Source organism: Dryobates pubescens, chromosome 43, assembly GCF_014839835.1.
Source record: "Dryobates pubescens isolate bDryPub1 chromosome 43, bDryPub1.pri, whole genome shotgun sequence".
NCBI classification, from domain to species: Eukaryota; Metazoa; Chordata; class Aves; order Piciformes; family Picidae; genus Dryobates; species Dryobates pubescens.
Window position 1 is genome coordinate 688,018 of NC_071654.1, and position 21,325 is coordinate 709,342.

General features: G+C 52.8%; 1 protein-coding gene and 1 pseudogene across 1 annotated transcript; both read left to right on the top strand.

Annotated features, from left to right (window-relative positions):
* Positions 1-21,325, top strand: part of LOC128899310 (oocyte zinc finger protein XlCOF6-like) — a 285,720-nt pseudogene that overhangs the window by 44,131 nt on the left and 220,264 nt on the right.
* Positions 16,234-16,851, top strand: LOC128899297 (olfactory receptor 14A16-like). Its single transcript, XM_054177675.1, has one exon. It carries the CDS (start codon positions 16,234-16,236, stop codon positions 16,849-16,851), a length of 618 nt encoding a protein of 205 aa, XP_054033650.1.

Genomic DNA, 21,325 nt, shown 5'->3' on the forward strand with positions numbered 1-21,325 from the left:
CTCCCTGGGCAGGCTGAGAGCTGAGCCTGGCAGGCAGCACAGTCCCTGCCCCAGCACACAGCCCTTGGGCTGCAGGGACCCTGCTCTGAAGGACAGCCCTGACCACCCCTGCCTGCACCTCAGGGCTCCACTGCTCTCCAGAAAAGCCTGAAAAGAGCCTCTGGAAAGGAGGATTTCCTTCCAGCCCCCACCAGCTGTGACTGTGCCAGCTTTAGGAGATGCCTCCAGGAGCTGCAGCTGCACTGCCCTGCCCCCACAGACTCACCATGTCAGTGACTGCAGTGACTTCTCCTCCTGTCAGCTCTCAGTCACCCTCCTGGACACCTCCAAGCTCTCTCTGCCTTCTTCATCTTGCTGAGATCCTCTGGCAGTACCCTCAGCCCTGCTGTGCAGTGCAGAAGAGCTGCTTCTGGGCACAGCTGACACTTTTCATTGCTGCCTACTTTCCAGCAGCTCCCTCCAGCCATGGAGCTCAGCCCAGCTGAGCAGCAGAGGACCAACCCAAGGGCATTTTAATGACCCTCTGGTGGCTTTGGTGCCAGGTAAACATCAGAGACTGAGAGGGAGATGATGAAACCTCTCCAGAAGTTGAAGTCACTTTCAAACTCTGAAGTTTCTTCTCTTGTTGATGGATCCCAGTGAGGACACTGCTGGAAAAGTGTCTGCAGGCTGTGGTTGGAGCAGAGAACTGGAGGCAGTGCTGAGAGGTCAGGACAAGCAGAGGAAGATATCTCTGATGCTGAGCAAACCTGGAGGTGTTTCATTAATGCAAAGGGTCAAGGCCTGAGCCCTGGCCCCTGGACAGGCAGATCCTGTCCCTCACTCACCCCTCAGGGCTATTCCTGGAACAGTGAGATGTGGAGAGGACCAATGTCAAGGGCAGGACTATGGCACAACCCCTCCCAGGCTCCAAAGGATGGACAAGGAGGCAATGAGGCCCCAGGCCTGGAAGGAGGAGCTGTCTCCTCAGAGGCAGCAGTGGCACAGACCACAGCCAGAACCAAAGGCAGGAAGAGCTTGGCTCTGCCAGGAGCCTTTCAGCTCTTGCACAGCCCTCTGTCATCTGCCCCTCAGGCTGTCCTCTGCTACTGCATCAGCTGAGCCTCTTTCCCTGCAGGCTGTAGTCACCCAGCCAGCTGCCCCACCTTGCTGGCACCTTCCTTTGCTGCTCTCTCTCCATCCTCCCTGGCTCTTCCTTGACATAACAACTCTTGAGCTGGTCCAGGCTTCTGCTGGGTGACATCTTGCACTACAGCTCTGCCCTGGCAGTGACATTTCTTTCTCCTCATGTCCAGTCTGGACCTCTCCTGCTCCACTTTGTGGATTTATTTCTTTCTCATGCTGCTTTTCACTAGTCAGGAAATCTTCTCATGTCTCCAAGCACTCTCAAGCTATTCCTCTACTCATCTTATTCTCCACACCACTGAGCTCAGGGGATTCATATGTCAGATGCCTCTGAATCCCTGGTCAAAGGACAGTGGCTTTAAACTGAAAGAAGGGAGAGCTAGATCAGATAGAAGGAAGAAATATTTCATGGTGAGGGTGGCAGGACACTGGAAAAGGTTACCCGGAGAAAGGGAGAAGAGAGACTTCTGAGGAGACCTTCTTGTGGCCTTCCAGTATCTGAAGGAAGCTACAAGAAAGCTGGGGAGGGACTTTTGAGGGTGTCAGGGAATGATAGGATTGGGGGATGGAACAAAACTAGAAATGGATAGATTGAGATTGGATGTTAGGAAGAAGTTATTCCCCATGAGGGTGGTGAGACACTGGCACAGGCTGCCCAGGGAGGTGGTGGAAGCCTCATCCCTGGAGGTTTTTAAGGCCAGGCTGGATGTGGCTGTGAGCAACCTGCTCTAGTGTGAGGTGTCCCTGCCCATGGCAAGGGGGGTTGGAGCTGGAAGCTGGATGACCCTTGAAGTCCCTTCCAACCCTAACAATTCTATGATTCCTCATCCCTTGAAGTGTCCAGGATCAGAAACTCTGAGCAACCTGAACTGGTGGAAGATGTCCTTCCTCATGGTTATGGGTTTGGATTTGTTGCTCTTTTAGGTCCCTTCCAACCCAAACCGTTCCAGGATTCTTTAATTCTAATATCCCCAAGGCCTTCTCCACAGGGCTGCAGATCCCTACAGACACCATGGAGGTGTTTTCACCTCCCCTAGCCCCCAACAGCCTGACAACAAAGAAAGAGTTGCCATTTTTAGGACATGAATGGCCAGGGCTTTGGAGAAACAAGTCCAAACCCAAGTGCACCTCACTCAGGAGAGGAAAGCTGCAGTGAGTTCGACTGAAGCAGGAGGATGATTTGACACAGTTAATGAAGCTGATGGACTTCAGCAAGGTGTTACAGAGATGCAAACAGCTTCAGTTTGGTGTCAAGGTTCACTGTTACTTACAACATGGATGAAATACACAAAATTCTCTGGATTTGGGGTGGGATTAGAATGATTGTGACAGGAAAATCTCCTTGGGGCTGGGCTGGAATGATTTTACAGAGAGATTGGGAGTGAAGGGGGTCAGGGAAGCCCTCCTGTTGAGTCACAGCATTCAGTATGGACCCTCCTGTGCAGACAGAAGTGTAAGTGGGTTTAGACCCAGTCCTAGTGCCAGACTTGGTCCCTGGTTTATGACTCAGAATGTTTGGGTGCAGGGATATCAGGGGCAGTGCTTTCCCAAGGCACTGTGGCTCCTGCAGAACTTGAAGGCAGCAGCAGCAGTTTAAAACTCCTTCAACAATTCTGGTGAATCATAAGCTCAGGCTGTGGGATTTTACAGCAGCACTGAAGTCAAACCCCAACAGCCCTGTGTCCTAACTGAGCTGTGAGACCCCAGCCTGGCTTTTAATCAGGCCATTGGTCCTGAGGATAAGATAAGTTATGGAACGCTGTGATGGGTTATGCTCATCCTTAAAGCAGGGCGGGAGGGGTTCTGAGAGCCCTTCCCCTCTGCAGGTGGGTTTTCTCCCTGGGAAACTGAGTTAGTCTGTTCCACTCCCCCTCCCTGTCCAAGCCTATAAAGGGGAGAGTACAGCAACCATTTGGGGCTCTTTTGCCTCACCAGGAAGAGAGCACTAAGAGAGTTGCTGATGGCTTCCTGCTTCTCTGCCACGTGGTCAGGCCCGGTCTTTCTCCCTGCTGCATCCATGTTTCTCCAAAGGACTGCTGGTTTTTTATATCTCCCTATCCATCCTTATTCCTTCCCCTTGTGAACCCTTCCTGTTATTGTTAGATATGTATATATATATTGTTTTAAGAAAATTTTACCTCTTTACTTCCAAACTGACTCCAAATTATTTCTTGGTAGATTTACCTCTTCCCCTTTTTCCTTATCCCCCTTTCTTTCCTTTTTTCCCTGCTTCCCTTATCTCTCCCTGTTCTTTCCCCTTCCTTTCGATCTGGAAAGAGGAAGGGGGAGAAGCGAGGGATTTTCAGCCTTGCCCCCATCTGAGCTCTTAAGTCCCAGTTAAGGCTCAAACCACCACAGTATTTTGGCACTTCAAAGTGGGGCTTGGAAATTAATATTCTCTTTGGAAGCAATACTTTGTCTGAAAGAAAAGGACTGGAAGTAGAGATGTCAGTTTTGAAGAATCAGATGTCCCAAGCTTTTGCATGGGTGCTTGGCTGGGACTTATGGACCCATATCTACAAATTAATAACTTACCAGGTGGTGTGGTTAATGAGAGAGATGCTGCTCAACTGGATAAAAACTTTACCAATGAAGTTGGGCATGGATCTCCTGAATGCTTTGAATTTCACTGGCAGTGGAAACTTCTCAAACACAGGAAATTTTTATGAAGCAAGCTACAAAACCAATGGTGTAGATAAAAATGTCTGTGATGGAAAATTGCCTTACATTGCAATATGCTCTATGTGCTTAAATATAATCCTTATAGGGGCATTTGCTGTGACCATGTTGGGTGGGGGAAGAGCTAACCAATTAAGAGCTGTTTGGAGGGTGATAACACACTGCTTTACACTCTTTGACAACTGGGGGCTTGTCTGCTGTGGGCATTGTGAGCACTCTGTAAACACAAAGAGGGAGGGGTCGGGTTGTGGTGAGTGTGCCAGCTCTCAGCCTGAGCCCCAGGCACAAGGGTTTGCCCCACCACCAGCAGTTCCACACTCAACCCCTGATGCTCCTGACAATGCAGTCTCTCTAGCACCAGTCACCACAAGCAGGAAAAGAAGTCAAAAGCACAGATGGTGAAGAAGGAACCTCAGCAGGCCCCAGCACCTCACAGAACCCAGCGGTGGATGAAGATGAGTCAGACCAGGAAATAACTGTTACATTGCTGCCCAGAAAGGAACTAAGGCAAACTCGTCTGGACTATGCAAGGAAAGAGGGTGAGCCAATAGTAAGCTGTGCCCTGAGATGCTGGGACGAGGGGGTGGACACAGTGGACCTGAATAAGAGGGAGGCAAAGCTTTTAGGCTCCCTGACTCGTGATGCTGGCCTGGACAAAGAGTTAGACAACCTCAGCGGAACACACACACTCTGGGCCTGGATCCACAATGCCATCAAGAGCCGGTACCGCTCAAGAGATGATCTGCCCTGGGCCCCAGTTAGATGGACAGCTATGGAACAAGGCAGTTGGTATCTGAGACAGATGGCTGTGCTGGAAATAATTAATGGGGATGGCCAGCTCCCCTCGGACCCAGATGAGGTGCCCATGGGACAGCCCTTCATAAAGAAACTCACCCAGGGTGCCCCTCAAAACCATGCTCCCACATTAGGAGGGATACTCCTGAGTGGGCAGGATGGGAGTCCTAAAGCTGTCTGTGAGTTTGCCAATGATTTAAGGGAATATGAGGACAGCGTAAATCAGAAACCCCTGATCTCAGCCATAGAAACTATGGCTAAAGACATTGTCAAAGAGATGAAGGCCTCCATGTCTGAACTGAGAAAGGGGAGCGATGCCTCCTTTTCCCCTTCTCCTTCAGAATGGGTCCAGGTTTCAGCAATCAGGAACAGGTGACCTTCCCCCAGGAGATCACCCCAAGCCAATCAGGGGATGTCAAGGGGGTCTCTGTGGAGGATTCTCTGTGACCATGGAGAGGACATGGACACCTGGCATGGCCAACCCACCTCTGCCCTCTGGAACAGAGTGTGGGAACTGCAAGGTGGCCACACTGGGGATAACTCATCCAGGAGAAGGGCTGCCCCAGTTTCCCGCAGGGGTCCCTCTCGCTCAAGAGACCCTTCCCCTAGCAACACAGGACCCTGTGACAAGTGTGGACATTGCTGCCAGCATTAGAGGTGCCCTACCTCCAGCCAGGTGGAGGCCAGGGACAACAGAGTGTCCTGGGATGTCTCTGTGAAATGGCCTGGCATTTCAGAAGCCCTGAAGTACCCAGCTCTGGTGGACACAGGGGCCCAATGCACCCTGATACCATCGAGGTACAAAGGGGCAGAGCCCATGAGCATTCAGGGAGTCACAGGGGGCTCACAAGACCTGACTGTACTGCAGGCTGAGAGAAGCCTGACTGGGAATGAATGGGGAAAGCACAACCTAGGGACTGGTCCAGATGCACCTTGCATTCTTGGCATTGACTTTCTGTGGGAGGGATGCTTCAAGGAGCCTAGGGGGCACAAGTGGGTGTTTGGGGTGTCAGCTGTAGAGACTGCAGGCAAAGAACAGCTGTGCACCATGCCTGAGCTGTGGGATGAGCCCTCCATAGTGGGCAGCCAGAAGAGGCAGGGTTTGAAGTTCCCTCTTTCCTCTGGCATAGTACATGGCAGGCAATCCAGGACCAACAGAGACTCTCTGCACCCCATACACCAACTGATTCGACGCCTGCAGAGCCAGAAGGTGATCAGCAAGGTTCACTCCCCCTTCAACAGCCTGATATGGCCAGTGCGGAAGGCAAGTAGGGAATGGAGACTGACTGTGGACTACCGTGGCCTGAATGAAGTGACTCCTCCGATCAGCACTGCCATGCCAGAGCTGCAGTACGAGCTGGAATCAAAGGGGGCCAAGTGGTATGCCACAAGTGACATTGCTAATGCCTTTTGCTCCATTCCCATTGCAGAAGAATGCAGGCCACAGTTTGCTTTCACCTGGAGGGGAGGACAGTACCAATGGAATGGGTTGCCTCAGGGCTGGGTCCATAGCTCAACCATCTGCCATGAGGTGATCCAGACTGCCTTAGAGAAAGGTGAAGCCCCTGAGCATCTGCAGTTCATTGATGACATCATTGTATGGGGTGAGACAGCAGAGGAAGATTACCAGAAGGGTAAAAGGATAATTGATATCCTGCTGGAGGCTGGCTTTGCCATCAAGAGAAGTAAGGTAAAAGGGCCTGCAAGGGAGATCCAGTTCCTGGGTGTTGGATGCTAAGATGGCCATCGCCACATCCCTCAGGAGGTGGTGAACAGGGTAGCCACTCTGGTGCAACCCAGGAAGAAAGACACACAGTCCTTTATGGGGCTTGTGTGCTTCTGGAAAATGCACATTCCTGGGTACAGCCAAATTGTGAAACCTCTCTTCCATGTAACAAGGAAGAAAAATGATTGTGTGTGGGGACCTGAGCAGCAGGTAGCATTCGAGCAGATCAAACGAGAGGTGGTCCAGGCTATGGCTCTGGGACCTGTTTGAACTGGACCAGAGATCAAGAATGTGCTGTACACTGTGGCCGGTGAGAATGGTCCTACGTGGAGCTTGTGGCAGAAGGCTCCTGGTGAAGCCAGGGACAGGCCCCTAGGTTTCTGGAGGAAGGGCTACAAAGGCTTCAAGGCCAACTACACCGCGACAAAGAAGGAAATCCTAGCTGCCTATGAGGGTGTCCAGGCTGCCTCTGAGGTCATTGGGACTGAGTCACCTCTATTTCTAGCTCCAAGGCTTCCAGTCCTGACCTGGATGTTCAAAGGAAGAGGCTCAACCCCACATCATGCCACAGATGCTACCTGGAGGAAGTGGATGGCCCTGATAACTCAGCGAGCGCGGATGGGGAGCTTCAAACGCCCTGGCATAGTGGAAGTGATCCCCAACTGCCCAGAGGGTGCTGACTTGGGAATGCCACCAGAGCAGACAGTGACCTGTGCTGAGGAGGCTCCCCCATATAATGATCTCCCTGACAATGAGAAGGGCTATGCTCTATTTACAGATGGGTCCTGCCGGCTTGTAGGCAGCAAGCGGAGATGGAAGGCAGCTGTCTGGAGCGTGACAAGGCAAGTGGCAGAAGCAAGGGATGGAGAAGGCGAATCCAGTCAGTACGCAGAGGGAAAAGCTGTCCAGCTGGCCCTGGATATAGTGGAACAAAAGAACTGGCCAGTGCTGTACCTCTACACTGACTCCTGGATGGTAGCCAATGCCTTGTGTGGGTGGCTGAAGGAATGGAGGAGGAATGGGTGGCAGAGAAAAGGGAAGCCTGTTTGGGCCGCTGACCTGTGGCAAGACATCGCTGCCTGCCTGGACAGGCTGCCAATAAAGGTACAGCACATGGATGCACACATCCCCAAGAGCAGAGCAACAGAGGAGCACAAGCACAACCACCAAGCAGATCTGGCTGCTAAAATCTCCCAAACAGACTTGGCCTGGGAACACAAGGGTGAGCTGTTCTTAGCTCACTGGGCCCAGGACACTTCTGGCCACCAAGGGAGAGATGTCACATCCCGGTGGGCTGGGGACAGATCAGTGGACATCTCCATGGAGGCCATCTCACAGGTTATCCATGAGTGTGACATCTGTGCTGCCATCAAGCAGGCCAAGCACATGAAGCCTCTGTGGGATGGGTGGAGATGGTCGAAATAGAAGTACAGAGAGGCCTGGCAGATCGACTACATCACCCTTCCTCGGTCTCACAGTGGCAAACAGCACCTACTGACCATGGTGGAGGCAAGTCCATGGTGGCTGGAAACTACCCAGCACCTCATGCCACTGCTCACAACACCATCCTGGCCCTAGAGAGACATGTCCTGTGGAGACATGGCACCCCTGGGAGGATTGAATCACACAATGGAAGCCACTTCAAGAACCATCTCCTAAGGGACTGGGCAAAGGAACATGGGATTGAGTGGATTTACCACATCCCATACCTTGAACCAGCTGCAGGGAAGGTCGAGCGCTACACTGGCTTGCTAAAGACCACCCTAAAAGCCATGGGGGTGGAACCTTTAGGAACTGGGAAAGACACCTAGCTCAAGCCACTTGGTTAGTGACCAGCAGAGGAGCTGTGAACCCTGCTGGTCCTGCCCAGTCCCACCTGCTGCCAACAGTGGATGGACATAGAGCTTCTGTGATTGCTGAGAAGAACCTGCTGGGGAAGTCAGTGTGGGTTTCCCCTGCTGCTGGTGGGGGCAAACCAAGCAGAGGGGTGGTCTCTGCTGAGGGGCCTGGTCACACCTCCTGGGTCATGTTAGAAACTGGGGGCATTCAGTGCATCCCACAGCGGAACGTGACTCTGGCTGAGAGGGGATGGGCTCAGAGGGGGCAGTGCACACCAATGTAACATAGTCACTGTAGAATAGTTATAGCTTGTTCTAAGTTTTTTCTCCCCTAGTTTAATACCAGCCTAGCATCCAGGACTTAACATAAGCACACTGCACACCTATCCAGAGAGCTCCTGCATCACCTCACCTGCACCTGTTCCTGATGCCCCACAGCAAAAGACTGTTCCTGCTTCCCTACAGCAACGGACTGTTCCCGAGTTTCCTTTCTCTTTCAAAGACAGACTGATTCCTGATTCTTCTCCACATCCCTGCCCAATTCAAGCACCACCTACACTGACCAGCACCAGAGAGGGAGAGACTGCCCTGAGGCAGAGAGAGCTAGGATAATGAGGGACTTGCATTGAGGATTCGAATACCACATGTCAGGATTGGATGAAGGGGCTGTGAAAGGAGAGTGGAAGTGGAACAGAGGGGTGGATTGTGATGGGCTACACCCATCCCGGAAGTAGGGGAGGAGGGCTTGTGAGAGCTTTTGCCCTCCCTGGAGGGTGTTCTCCCCCTGGGAAACTGACTTAGCCTGTTCCACTCCCCCTCCCTGCCCTGCAATGCTATAAGAAGGGGTACTGCAGCCATTAGGTTTTGGGCCCAGGCTTTGTTTGGACGATGACTGCTGGTGGCTCCCTGCTTCTCTGCCACGTGATCAGGCCTGATCCTTCTCCCTGCAGCCTCTTCAGAGAGACTGGTTTTGTATTCTTGTTCTTTTTTTTCCCCTCTCATCCATCCTTGTTCCTTGCCCTTGTGAAAATTTACCTGTTATTATTACATACATCTATATTGTTTAAAGAAAATTCTTTACCCCTCTACTTCCAAGCTGACTCCAAATTGTTTCTGGGGGTATTTGCTACTTCCCTTTCTTTTTCCTGTCTATTGGGAAAGAGGGGGGCAGGAGCAGGGGAAGGATTCTCAGCTTTTCCCCCATCTGAGCTCTTAAGTACCAGTTAAGGCTCAAACCACCTAGTCAGAAAGGCACCACAGGGTTTGAGAGAAACCATTCCAAATGCCCTGGGATGAAGCCAAGACCAACCATAGTGGAGAAGGCCAACTGCTGGTGGGCTGTGGCAGGAGGAGTGTGGCCACTCAGACACAGGAGTTGTCGTCCCCTGGACTCGGCACTGCTGTGGCCACATCTGGATGCTTAGTGTCTGGCTTTGGAAATGCCTAGTCTAAAGCAATGGAGAGGAACTGCGGAGGCTGCAGAGGAGATCTGCCAGGATGGGGATTGACATCTCTGCGGAGAGGCTGAGGGACCTGGGCTGCTTCAGCCTGCTGAATGGAGGCTCAGGGCACTGCCACAGCAGTGTGCACATGGCTGAAGGGTGGTTTCAGAGAGAATGGAGCTCTTCTGGGGAGTAGGGGGAGACCAAAACCTCCACAAAGTGCATCTTGGAAGGTTCGGAGTGGAGATGAGGACAAAGAAATGTCCCTCAAAGGGCAGAGCTGCTATGCATGAGGCCATCCAGAGGTGTCAGGAAATGGCAGGGGGAGAGCTGGCTGGGGAAGCAAGATTGGTGTCAGCAGCCTGAAGGGAAAGAGCTGCAGGCATGGGACAGTGGAGGAGAGGCTGCAGTAGGGATGGCCAAGGGTTCTGGCAAGGCTGAGAGGCCCAACAGGACCAAGGCCTTTGTGCCCTTGGCTCTGTCACTTGCCTCTGCCACCAAGGCCTGTGAGGAGAATCTTGGCTTTGAGGCTTTGAGGTTCTGCTATTGCAAGGACAGCAGTCAGGGCTTGGCCTTTCTGCTTCCTAGATCAAAGGCAAGTTTTTCTGCCCTGCACTTTGCCTTTGTCTCCCTGCAATCCTGGCCTCTAACAAGCTGCTCTAACGAGTCCCTGGGGAGCCTTTGTCAGTAACAAGCCTCAGTGAGGCCAATCAGTGCTTCAAGGTACTTTGGAGTTTACTTCTGCCTTGGACTTGTTGAGAGGCTTCTTGGCAGTACCTTGGCAGAGTCTCCTGGCAGTACCTAAGGATGACGTAATCAGCCCCAAATACTCCATGGGGCTCATTAAATACTGCTGAACCTCTAATTACTGCCAAGATTTCTGCAGCTAATTGGAGAGGTTTTTATTGCACAAAGCATCTGATACAAATGATTTTTAAAGGTACAGTTCATTCCTTTTCAGCAGGAGTTGTCTCTTTGCAAGCAAACCACAGAAGTCCTGTCAAGGTCCTACCTTGCTCACTGCTCATCCTCACTCCCCACTGCACCCAGGAAAGCCCAGAGCCACAGGAGAGGGACAGGATCTGACTTGCCAGGGGCTGGGGATGAGGGCTTGGCCCTTTGGATCAATGAAACGCCTGCAGGTTTCCTCAGCAGCAGAGCCACCATTAGCTGCTTCTCCTGACCTGGCAGCACTGCCTCAGTTCTCTGCTCTCACCACAGCCTGGAGATGCTTCAGTGCCTCCAGTGATGTTTCCCTTGCATCCACTGTCTCCTTCTGCTCTAAGCAGACCCTGGGGACCCTTTCCCAGTATGCTTCACTTGGAGCGATTAAGAGTAGAAGAAACTTCAGAGTTTGAATCTGACTTTGACTTCTGGAGAGGTTTCATCAGCTTCCTCTCAGTCCCTGAGGTTTACAGGGCACCAAAGCCAAGAGAGGAGCTACTAAAACACCTTGGGCTGGTCTTCTGCTGCCCTATTGGGCCAGGCTCCTGGGCTGGAAGGAGCTGCCGGCAAGCAGGCAGCACTGCAGGAGAGAGCTCTGGCCAGGAGCAGCTCCTCTGCACAGCACAGCAGGGCTGAGGACACTGCCAGAGGATCTCAGGGAGATGAGGAAGGCAGAGAGAGCTTCAAGGTGGCCAGGACTGGGAGGATGCTGAGAGATCACTGGAGGAGAAGTCACTGCAGTCACTGACACAGTGAGGCTGTGGGTGCAGGACACTGCAGCTGTAGCTCCTGGAGGCATCTCCATCTCGGCAGCTGATGCTCAGCTGAAGGCTCCTGGAGTGTGCACACAGAAGGAGGACCAAAGCCCTTCAGTTCCATCCTGTGAGCAGCAGTGAGCAGAGCTGGGTAAGGAGAAGGCTTCACCTCCAGCCCCTTGGCCTTTCCCTCTTCCCTTCACTGTCTCTGCAGCACCTCAGGCCTGCTCCCTGTTTCTCCACCTGTCTATGGGACCCTCTTTCCCTGGGATTGGGCTGTTGGTCACTTTCTCTTCTGACTCATGGGAATCTTCATGGCAATTCTGGGTCCCTGCTGTGTTTAAAGCTGTGATGAACCATCACTGGTTGGTAGTGATGGGGAGTGAGCTGATCCATTCCTCATGCAGCTCAGGGAGGGAGGTTACAATGAGGCTGAGAGAAGTGTGCCCTAACTTGTCACTGCCTTTCCCTCCTTGGACAGGTCTCCATGGCCAGAGGCAGCAGATGGCCAACAGCAGCTCCATCACCCACTTCCTCCTCCTGCCATTCCCAGGCACAAGGCAGCTGCAGCTCCTGCACTTCTGCCTCTTCCTGGCCATCTACCTGGCTGCCCTGCTGGGCAATGGCCTCATCATCACCACCATAGCCTGGGACCACCACCTCCACACCCCCATGTACTTCTTCCTCCTCAACCTCTCCTTCCTTGACCTGGGTGCCATCTCCACCACTGTGCCCAAGTCCATGGCCAATTCCCTGAGGGACACCAGGGACATCTCCTATGCAGGGTGTGCTGTGCAGGTCTTTTTCTTTCTCCTCTTGATTGTAGGTGAATATTTCCTTCTCACAGTCATGTCCTACGATCGCTATGTTGCCATCTGCAGACCCCTGCACTATGAGACCCTCCTGGGCAGCAGAGTTTGTGTCCACATGGCAGCAGCTGCCTGGGGCTGTGGCTTTCTCAATGCTCTGCTGCACACAGCCAATACATTTTCCCTGCCCCTCTGCCAGGGCAATGTTGTGGAGCAGTTCTTCTGTGAAATCCCCCAGATCCTCAAGCTCTCCTGCTCCACATCCTACCTCAGGGAACTTTGGCTTATTGTGTTCAGTATCTGTTTGTACTGTGTCTGTTTTGTGTTGATTGTGGTGTCCTATGTGCAGATCTTCAGGGCAGTGCTGAGGATCCCCTCTCAGCAGGGACGCCACAAAGCCTTTGCCACCTGCCTCCCTCACCTGGCTGTGGTCTCCCTCTTTATCACCACTGGCATCTTTGCCTACCTGAAGCCCCCCTCTGTCTCTTCCCCATCCCTGGATATATTGGTGGCAGTTGTGTACTCGGTGGTGACTCCAGCAGTGAACCCTCTCATCTACAGCCTGAGGAACAAGGAGCTGAAGGCTGCCCTGAGCCAACTGATCCCTAGATGTTTTAAGAAGCAATAAACTCTTCTGCAGAGCAGTTCTGATGTCACTCAGTGCAGGCCCAGCCTGGCTTCTGCACTTGGTGGTGGTGGTGTTTCACTCTTTATAAAACTGTCATCCCTTTTCTAACACATTCTCTGCTTTGCTGGCCAAGAGTTTGTGCAGCAGGACCTCTGCTCTTTCTTTGGTTGAAAAAAGAAAGAAACTTGCGTTATCATTTTGCTTCCTGTGATCCTTCCTCCAGGACTTCTCCAGAGATTTTAGGCCAGGTCCTGTGAAGTATTTGGGGAGAAAATGTCCCAGCACAGCAGCACTGCCAGAGAGCACCAGCACCTGGACTTCCAGGGCTGTTCTCTTTCCAATTCCAGCCTCTCCTGGGTCAGTGCAAGGCCTGAGTGCTGCGGCAGCTTGGTCATTGTTCTGCTGCATGCCAGCCCTGTGACCACAGGCAGGGACAGGCCATGGGAACTACTCTGAGTGAGCTGGCCCCCAAGAGCAGTTCCACAAAGACAGATGATCTGCTCAGGGCAGAGTCTGAAGGCTTAGGGCTTCATCCAAAGTTTCTCTCCAGAGCAGGCCCAAGAAAGCGTCCCAGGGATGCCAACAGCAGGGAACAGACAAAGTGTGAGTGTGCAGGGCTGGGGCACACAGCAGTGTCCTGACACAGACAGGCCTCCTTCAAGAAGCCTGAAGGAGCATCAGAGCAGGCTCTGATCTGTGTCTCTGTTCACTGCACAGCCTGGGGAGTCTGTCCCAGGGTAATCATCCTGCTCAGTATCACAGTATCACTAAGGTTGGAAGAGACCTTGAGGATCATCGAGACCAACCTGTCTCCACAGACCTCATGACTAGACCATGGCACCAAGTGCCATGTCCAATCCCCTCTTGAACACCTCCAGGGATGGTGACTCAACCACCTCCCTGGGCAGCACATTCCAATGACGAATGACTCGCTCAGTGAAGAACTTTCTCCTCACCTTGAGTCTAACCCTCCCCTGGCACAGCTTGAGACTGTGTCTTCTTGTTCTGGTGCTGGTTGCCTAAAAGAAGAGACCAACCCCTTCCTGGACCCCTCGGTTCATGAGGGTTGGTACCCAGGGGACTTTACAAATAAGTTTCTTAAAGAGGCTGCAGTTTGCCCTCCTGCAGTCCAAGGTGAAGGTTCTGTTGGTGCTCCTCCCTATCTCCCTGCATATTGAAAACTTCACTATCTCGTGGTCACTGCACCCTAGGCAGCCTCCCACGGTCACATCTCCCACTAGCCCTTCCCTATTGGAGAGCAGCAGGTCAAGCAGAGCCTGTCCCCTGGTAGGCTCACTTAACAGCTGCGTCAGGAAGCAGTCCTCCATTCGCTCCAGGAATCTTCTGGACTGCCTTCTCTCTGCTGAATTAAGTTCCCAGCAGATATCCGGCAGGTTGAAGTCCCCCACAAGGACAAGATCTGATGATCTTGAAACAGCCTCCAGTTGTTTGTAGAATAATTCATCAGCCTCCTCATTCTGGTTGGGTGGTCTACAACAGACTCCAACCAAGATGTCAGATTTGTTGGGCTGCCCTCTGATTTTAACCCACAGGCTCTCAATTCCCTCATCTTCCACCTCAAGTTCTGAGGCAGAAAGTGTCTCCCTAATATACAGAGCCACCCCTCCTCCTCTTCTCCCTCGCCTATCCCTCCTAAAGAGCCTGTAACCCCCCAGTACAGCACTCCAATCGTGCCTGTTGTCCCACCAAGTTTCCGAGATGGAGACTATATCATAGTCGCCCTGGTGGATCAGGGACTGCATAGGAAAGGGCCTCTGCTTGGCACAGCTTTGCCTGAGGGTTTCTGCCTTGCTTGGGAGAAAGTGAAGCAGAAAAGGCCGATATGAAGCTTTCTGCTCTTCCAGCCCTCTGGAATAGGACTGCAGGTGCAGGATCAGCTTCCCAGGGAGGAGTGAAACAGGTTACAGAAATAGCTGCTGAGGAGGGAATGGCTCCAGGCATGGTCTTTGCCTCAGAAGGAGGAGTGGGCACAGCACTGAACACAAGCTGTTGTGTTTCCATGGATCAGAGAGGAAGGACATCCATAGACATGGGTGAGAGATGGGAACAGAGCAGGACTGTGCAAGAAGTAGGAACCAGCACAAATTCTGCACCATGAGGGTAGTGGAACACTGGAACAGGTTGCCTAGGGAGGGGGTTGGGGTCCCATCCCTGGAGATATTCAAGATGAGGCTTGACAGGGCTCTGGGCAACCTGATCTAGTTGAGGATGTCCCTGGGAAGGTTGAATAAGATAACCTTTGGAGGTGCCTTCCAGCCCAGCCTATTCCATGATCAGTGAGATATGGGAACCAAGCAGATTCTGCATGAAGTGCAAAAGGAAGACACCACCTGGGGCTTCTCAGAGCTCTGGGCCTGGCTATGGTTATGGATTCTTGCCTTGGGCTTCAGTCTCAAGAAGTTGGTTGCAATAACCCTGAGCTTGCACGGCTGTTAGAGTGCAGGGCATGTGTGAGTGCTGGTCTGTTTCAGGGAGCAGAACAGGGGAGAGGAAGGGGATCTCTGGAAAGAGCTGGGGCAAAGTCACCTTAAAGAGCAGGCCCTAAGCCTCAGTCGTCTCCTAGACTCCCATTTCAAGGACCAGGCCTAAGGCCTGTCTGCATTTCATAGAGCAATACTAAGCAAGATTTCACTGAGGTTCTTTTCCCTGTTCCAAATATCATGGGCTGGAGCAAACCATGCTCAGTGCAGAAGGCCAAGAACAGCTGGGCTGAGGCAAGAGGAGTGTGGCCACCCAGACACAGAAATTTTCCTCCCCCTGGACTCAGCACTGCTGTGGTGTCTAGGAGTGGATTTCTTCAGACTGATGGAGAAGGGAGGAACTGGGGAGGCTGCAGAGGAGATCTGCCAGTGTGGGGGTTGACATCTCTGTGGAGAGGCTGAGGGACGTGGGCTGCATCAGCCTGCTGAATGGAGGCGCAGGGCACTGCCATAGCAGTTTGCCCATGACAGAAGGGTGGTCCCAGAGAGGATGGAGCTCTTCTGGGGAGTGGGAAGAGACCAAAAACTCCATTCAGTGCATCTTGGAAAATTCAGAGTGGAGATGAGGCCAAAGAAATGTCCCTCAAAGAGCAGAGCTGCTATGCATGATGCCATCCAGAGGTGTCAGGAAATGGCAGGAAGAGCTGAGACAGCTCAGGGAAGGGATGGAAATGGCAGGGGGAGAGCAGGATGGGGAAGCAAGATTGGTGTCAGCAGCCTGAAGGGAAAGAGGAGCAGGCTTGGGACAGTGTAGGAGAGGCTGCAGTAGGGATGGCCAAGGGCTCTGGCAAGGCTGAGAGGCCCAATAGGAGCAAGGTATTTGTCCCCTTGGCTCTGGCAGTTGCCTCTGCCACCAAGGCCTGGGAGGAGAAACTTGGCTTTGAGGCTTTGAATTTCTTCTATTGCAAGGGCAGCGGTCAGGACTTGGCCTTTCTGCTTCCTAGACCAAAGGCAAGTTTTTCTGCCCTGTACTTTCTCTTTCCCTTTTTCATGTTTGCAGAGGTGTCTCTCCTCACCATCATGTACTACGATCGCTACATTGCCATCTGCAGACCCCTGCACTATGAGACCCTCCTGGGCAGCAGAGTTTGTCTCCACCTGGCAGCAGCTGCCTGGGCCTGTGGCTTTCTCTTTGCTCTGCTGCACACAGCCAATACATTTTCCCTGCCCCTCTGCCAGGGCAATGTTGTGCACCAGTTCTTCTGTGAAATCCCCCAGATCCTCAAGCTCTCCTGCTTCAGGTCCTACCTCAGGGAACTTTGGCTTATTGTGGTCAGTGCCTGTTTATCATTTGTCTGTTTTGTGTTGATCGTGGTGTCCTATGTGCAGATCTTCAGGGCAGTGCTGAGGATCCCCTCTCATCAGGGACGCCACAAAGCCTTTGCCACCTGCCTCCCTCACCTGGCTGTGGTCTCCCTGTTTCTTAGCACTTCTTTCTTTGCCTACCTGAAGCCCTCCTCCATCTCCTCCCCATCCCTGGACTTGGTGGTGTCAGTTCTGTACTCAGTGGTGCCTCCAGCAGTGAACCCTCTCATGTACACCCTGAGGAACCAGGAGCTGAAGGCTGCCCTGAGCAAACTGATCCCTGGATGCTCTCAGAAGCAATAAACTCTTTGTCTTCTCCTGTAGAGCAGTTCTGATGGCATTTGGTACAGTCCCAGCCTGGCTGCTCGATTTCTGGCTGCTGCTGAGGCTGTTCTCCTTCTGAGAATGTTGTTCCCACACAAATGTCTTTCTTCAGAGCATTTCTGCTTCAGTGTTGTCCTGTCTGGGGTGACCCAGAGGCTGCAGACATGAGGAGCTTTGCTCCCTGGTTTTGCTGAACATAATAAAGGACCCTGCAGGGAGTTGTTTCTCTGAGTTCCTTTTTCCAAGGCTTCTGTGGAGCTGCAAAGCAGTGCCTGTGTGCAGAGCTGGAGGGGCAGAGTCCCAGCACAGCAGCAGTGCCAGGCAGCCCCACAGCTTGGGCTGTCCTCAGCTGCTCTTCCTTCCCTTCCACCCTCTCCTGCTGAGTCTCTGTGCTGGGGCAAGGCCTGAGTGCTCTGGCAGCTTGGGCACTGTGCTGCTGTGTGGCAGTGCTGGGACTGCAGGCAGGGACAGGCCAGGGCTGCTTGTGGGACAGAGCTGTGCTCCAGAGCAGCACTGTCATCAGAACAGGAGGTCTCCTCATACCTTCATAGCCCAACCCCCTCCCATTACAGACTGCACCTGCTCAGACTCCAAACTGGATACCCTGACCCCCTTCCAGTACAGAATCAGCCCAAACATGGTTCCTTTATCATCTCCTAGTACAGATGTGGTCTCATCCCAGTACAAGCTAGCTCATATTGTCTTCTTCCTCTATAGCCTGGGTCCCATCCCAGCACAGAATGGATCCCCTGGCTCCCTTCCCAATACTGAGTGCATCCATCCCAGTACAAACTGCACACCCTCATGCCTTCCCAGTATAGCCTGGGCCCTGTCTCAGTCCATACAGGGTCTCTATAATCCTTCCAAATGCCCATTAGTCCTGGTCTCATCAGCAAGTGTGCAGATGGCACCAAGCTGAGTGGTGCTGTTGAGATGCCAGAGGGACAGGATGGCATCCAGAAGGACCTGGACAAGCTGGAGAGGTGGTGCCCAGGTGACCCTCATGAAGTTCACCGCAAGCAAGAGCAGGGTCCTGCAGCTGGGCTGGAACAATCCTCACTATCAGTACAGGCTGGGGGAGGAGGTGATAGAAAGCAGCCCTGAGGAGAAGGACTTGGGGGTGCTGGTGGGGGAGAAGCTGGCCAGGAGCAGGCAGTGTGAGCTTGCAGCACAGAAGGCCAAGGGCAGCCTGGGCTGCATCCAAAGCAGCATGGCCAGAGATAGAGAGAGAGGATCCTGGCACTTTATGATGCTCTGTTGAGACCTCCCCTGGAGTACTGCATCCAGCTCTGAAGTCTCAATGCAGGAAGGACATGGAGCTGATGGAGCAGGTCCAGGGGATGGCCAAAAAATCATCAGGGGCTTGGAGTAGTTCTGTTATGAGGACAGGCTGAGGGAGCTGGGGTTGATCAGCCTGGAGAAGAGAAGGCTCTGTGGAGACCTAAGAGCAGCCTTCCAGTGCCTGAAGGGTACTGGATGGAGAGACATTGTTTGCAAAGACCTGCAGGCACAGGACCACAGGCAATGGCTTCAAACTAGAGCAGAGCAGATTGAGATTGTGTTATAAATGCAGCAGTGGTTTGTGATTTGTGTTACAGAACGCAGTATTCAGGGTGGGTAGTGGCAGTTGGATTGTTTTGAGAACAGAGGGTAAATGCTCAGATTGTTTGGGCTTCAGACAGGAACCTCATGCCAACTTTCTCAGGAGCCATGGGATGCTGACCTCAGATAAGTCCTGTGCTGCAGCTGTGCTTGTGTGAGAAGATGTGGTTCTGCAAAGAGCACAGGACAAAGACCTCCCCTGCCTCATCTGCGACCCCTACCACAAGGGGGGGGTTGCACGCTCAAGAAGCCCAAGAAGTTACTAGAGCTCATGATCATATCCCTGCCTGCTATTAAGCACAAGCATGCAGATGGAGATGGTGCAGCTGTAGGAAGAAAAGTTAGGATTTGTAAGTGTGCTGGGTTGAGGCAGCCCCCTCTCCCCACCATGGGCAGGAATAAAACACTCAGACAAATGGATTGCAAAAGTGATGAAAGTTTAAATAGAAAGCAGTGAATGTTACAGAGAACCCAAAGCGCAGTGACAAAGATCCCAAAGCAAACCCAGAGGCATCCCATTCCCACCTGAGGGTACATCCGAGACCCTCAGGGCTCCTTCTTCCCCCTCCCTCTGCTGGGCTAGTCTCAGCTGGCCAGGTCTGAGACTGCCCATCCCCCCGTGGCCTTGGGCCTAGCCAGGCCCAAAGGCAGCAGACATCTCCCCCAGTTACCGGCTGTCGGAGGAGGAAGAAAAGAGAGAGTGTTAGACCCCGCACTGGATCTTATAGTGGTGCAAAGAATCATGGTAGGAAATACACACAATTTCCTGTGTCCATCCCTCTGGGCTGGACTTCTGGACACAGGAAGTGAACACACCAGGGGGGCACCCAGCTCAAACTGCAACAATAAGGTGCTTTTTGGCAGAGACTGGAGGTATCTGTGGGGGGAGGTCTCTGCGGCCCCACGCTCAGTTTCTCTCCTTTTTTTCCCTGCTGCTTGCTTGCTTCTGTTTTAATAAAACAACTCTCACAGGAAACTTGGACATTTTCTTGTGCAGCCCTTTTATAACAGTTTTGGTGCATTGGCTGGGAAAGTTCACTCAACCTTCTGTTCTCCTAACTCCCAATGTAGAGGGCCTCCACTATTTGGTGGCTTCATTGGTGACTGGGGACATCAGAAGGCAGCGCTTTCTGAACTCAAATACGAGCAAGCAAGGGAAGTTTTTCTTTTTTACTTTCTTTTTTTTCCCCTTTTTTCCTTTTCCTTCTTTTTTCTTTTTGTGTCCTACTCCAGTTGGCAGTGTTACCCCTGTGAGGCCCTATGCATAGGATCCAGGCCATTCGGTGAGTTTTGCCTGGGTAGGGGTCCTGGCTACGGGATCCCAGAATTTCACTGTGGGTGGGGATTCCAGGATTCTGGGTGGTAGCCAGGAGGTCTTCACAGCCCTGGAGAATTCAGGCTGTGAGGGGCAGCGTCATTTCTACAGTCTAGGGGCTGTGGAGATCGGTCGTCCGTAGGGATCGGGCGACCAGCGCTGCATCCCGGTGTCCGGCGTCCCGGTGGTGAGGGACCTGGCTCGGGAGTTTTTGGTATCCTGCGGTGCGGTCTCTAGAGGGGCCTGGGCCGTGGGGGTCCGCGTCGCGGTGGCGTTCACAGGCTTGGTGTCCCAGTTTCTGGTGTCCCGGCGGTGGGGACCTGGTTTGGGAGTTTTTAACATCCTGCGGTCGGTTCCTTGTGGGGCTTGAACTGTGGGGCCCGTGGCGCGGTTACGCTCACAGGTTTGACATCCTGGTTTCCAGGGGCACCTCGGTTTGAGGGGCCTGGTTTGGGAGGGTTTTTCCCTGTGGTTTCAGGCTTTCACAAGAGGGCAGGAGGGGACCTGGGCTGCGGCGGGTGAGGTTTTTCCCTGCGCTTTGACTTTGCAAGGGATCTGCACAGTGAGGGGGGTCGGTCACTCGCAGGGAGCGGGACCGGCGCTGCCAAAGAATGTAGCATTTGTGTTGTGGTTCCCAGGAGATACTGGTGGGTTAGCATCTAGTGGCTCGGAGCCGGCACTGCCAACTGCTGCCACTCGGAGCTGGCGCTCTCACTCCTGTGGCTCAGAGCCGGTGGTTCACTGCCGCATCTCGGAGCCGGTGCTTCACTGCTGCGGCTCGGGTTCGATCCCTGGTCAGTGATTAGTGATCAGGACAATGGGAGAAAAGAAAAGTCTATGAGGAAAGACTGAGGGAGCTGGGGTTGCTTAGCCTGGAGAAGAGGAGACTCAGGGGTGACCTTATCACTCTCTGCAACTACCTGAAGGGAGATTGTAGACAGACTGATGTTGGTCTCTTCTCCCAGGCAGCCAGTACTAGAACAAGAGGACACAGTCTCAGGCTGTGCCAGGGGAGGTTTAGGTTGGATGTTAGGAAGAGGTTCTACACAGAGAGAGTGATTGCCCATTGGAATGGGCTGCCTGGGGAGGTGGTGGAGTCACCATTATTGGAGGTTTTCAGGAGGAGACTTGATGGGGTGCTTGGTGCCATGGGTTAGTTGTTTAGGTGGTGTTGGATTGGTTGATGGGTTGGACGCAATGATCTTGAAGGTCTCTTCCAACCTGGTTTATTTTACTCTATTCTAAAAGCAAGTCACCAGAACTCCCTCCCATTCCCCCAGAGAGCGTGTTAGGGGTCATGGTACAGTATGGGGATGATGACGAGTTGAGAAAGGGAAAATCAAAGGCAAAAACGGTTTACTACTGTATGCAAGTATGGCCAAAAAAGCCATGAAGACCTTATGTGTTTTGGCCCATACTTGGATCTTTGGATGATTGGATTTGCCAAGCTTTGAACCACCATGTGAATTCTAAAAAGTGTTTTAGTAAGGAAGAAGCTGAATATGCTGCTGTCTGGATTAGGGCTTCACTCCCTAC

Bases quoted from the DNA above. Each gene is read 5' to 3' on its own strand.
- LOC128899297 (XM_054177675.1), top strand. From the start codon at position 16,234: ATGTTTGCAGAGGTGTCTCTCCTCACCATCATGTACTACGATCGCTAC.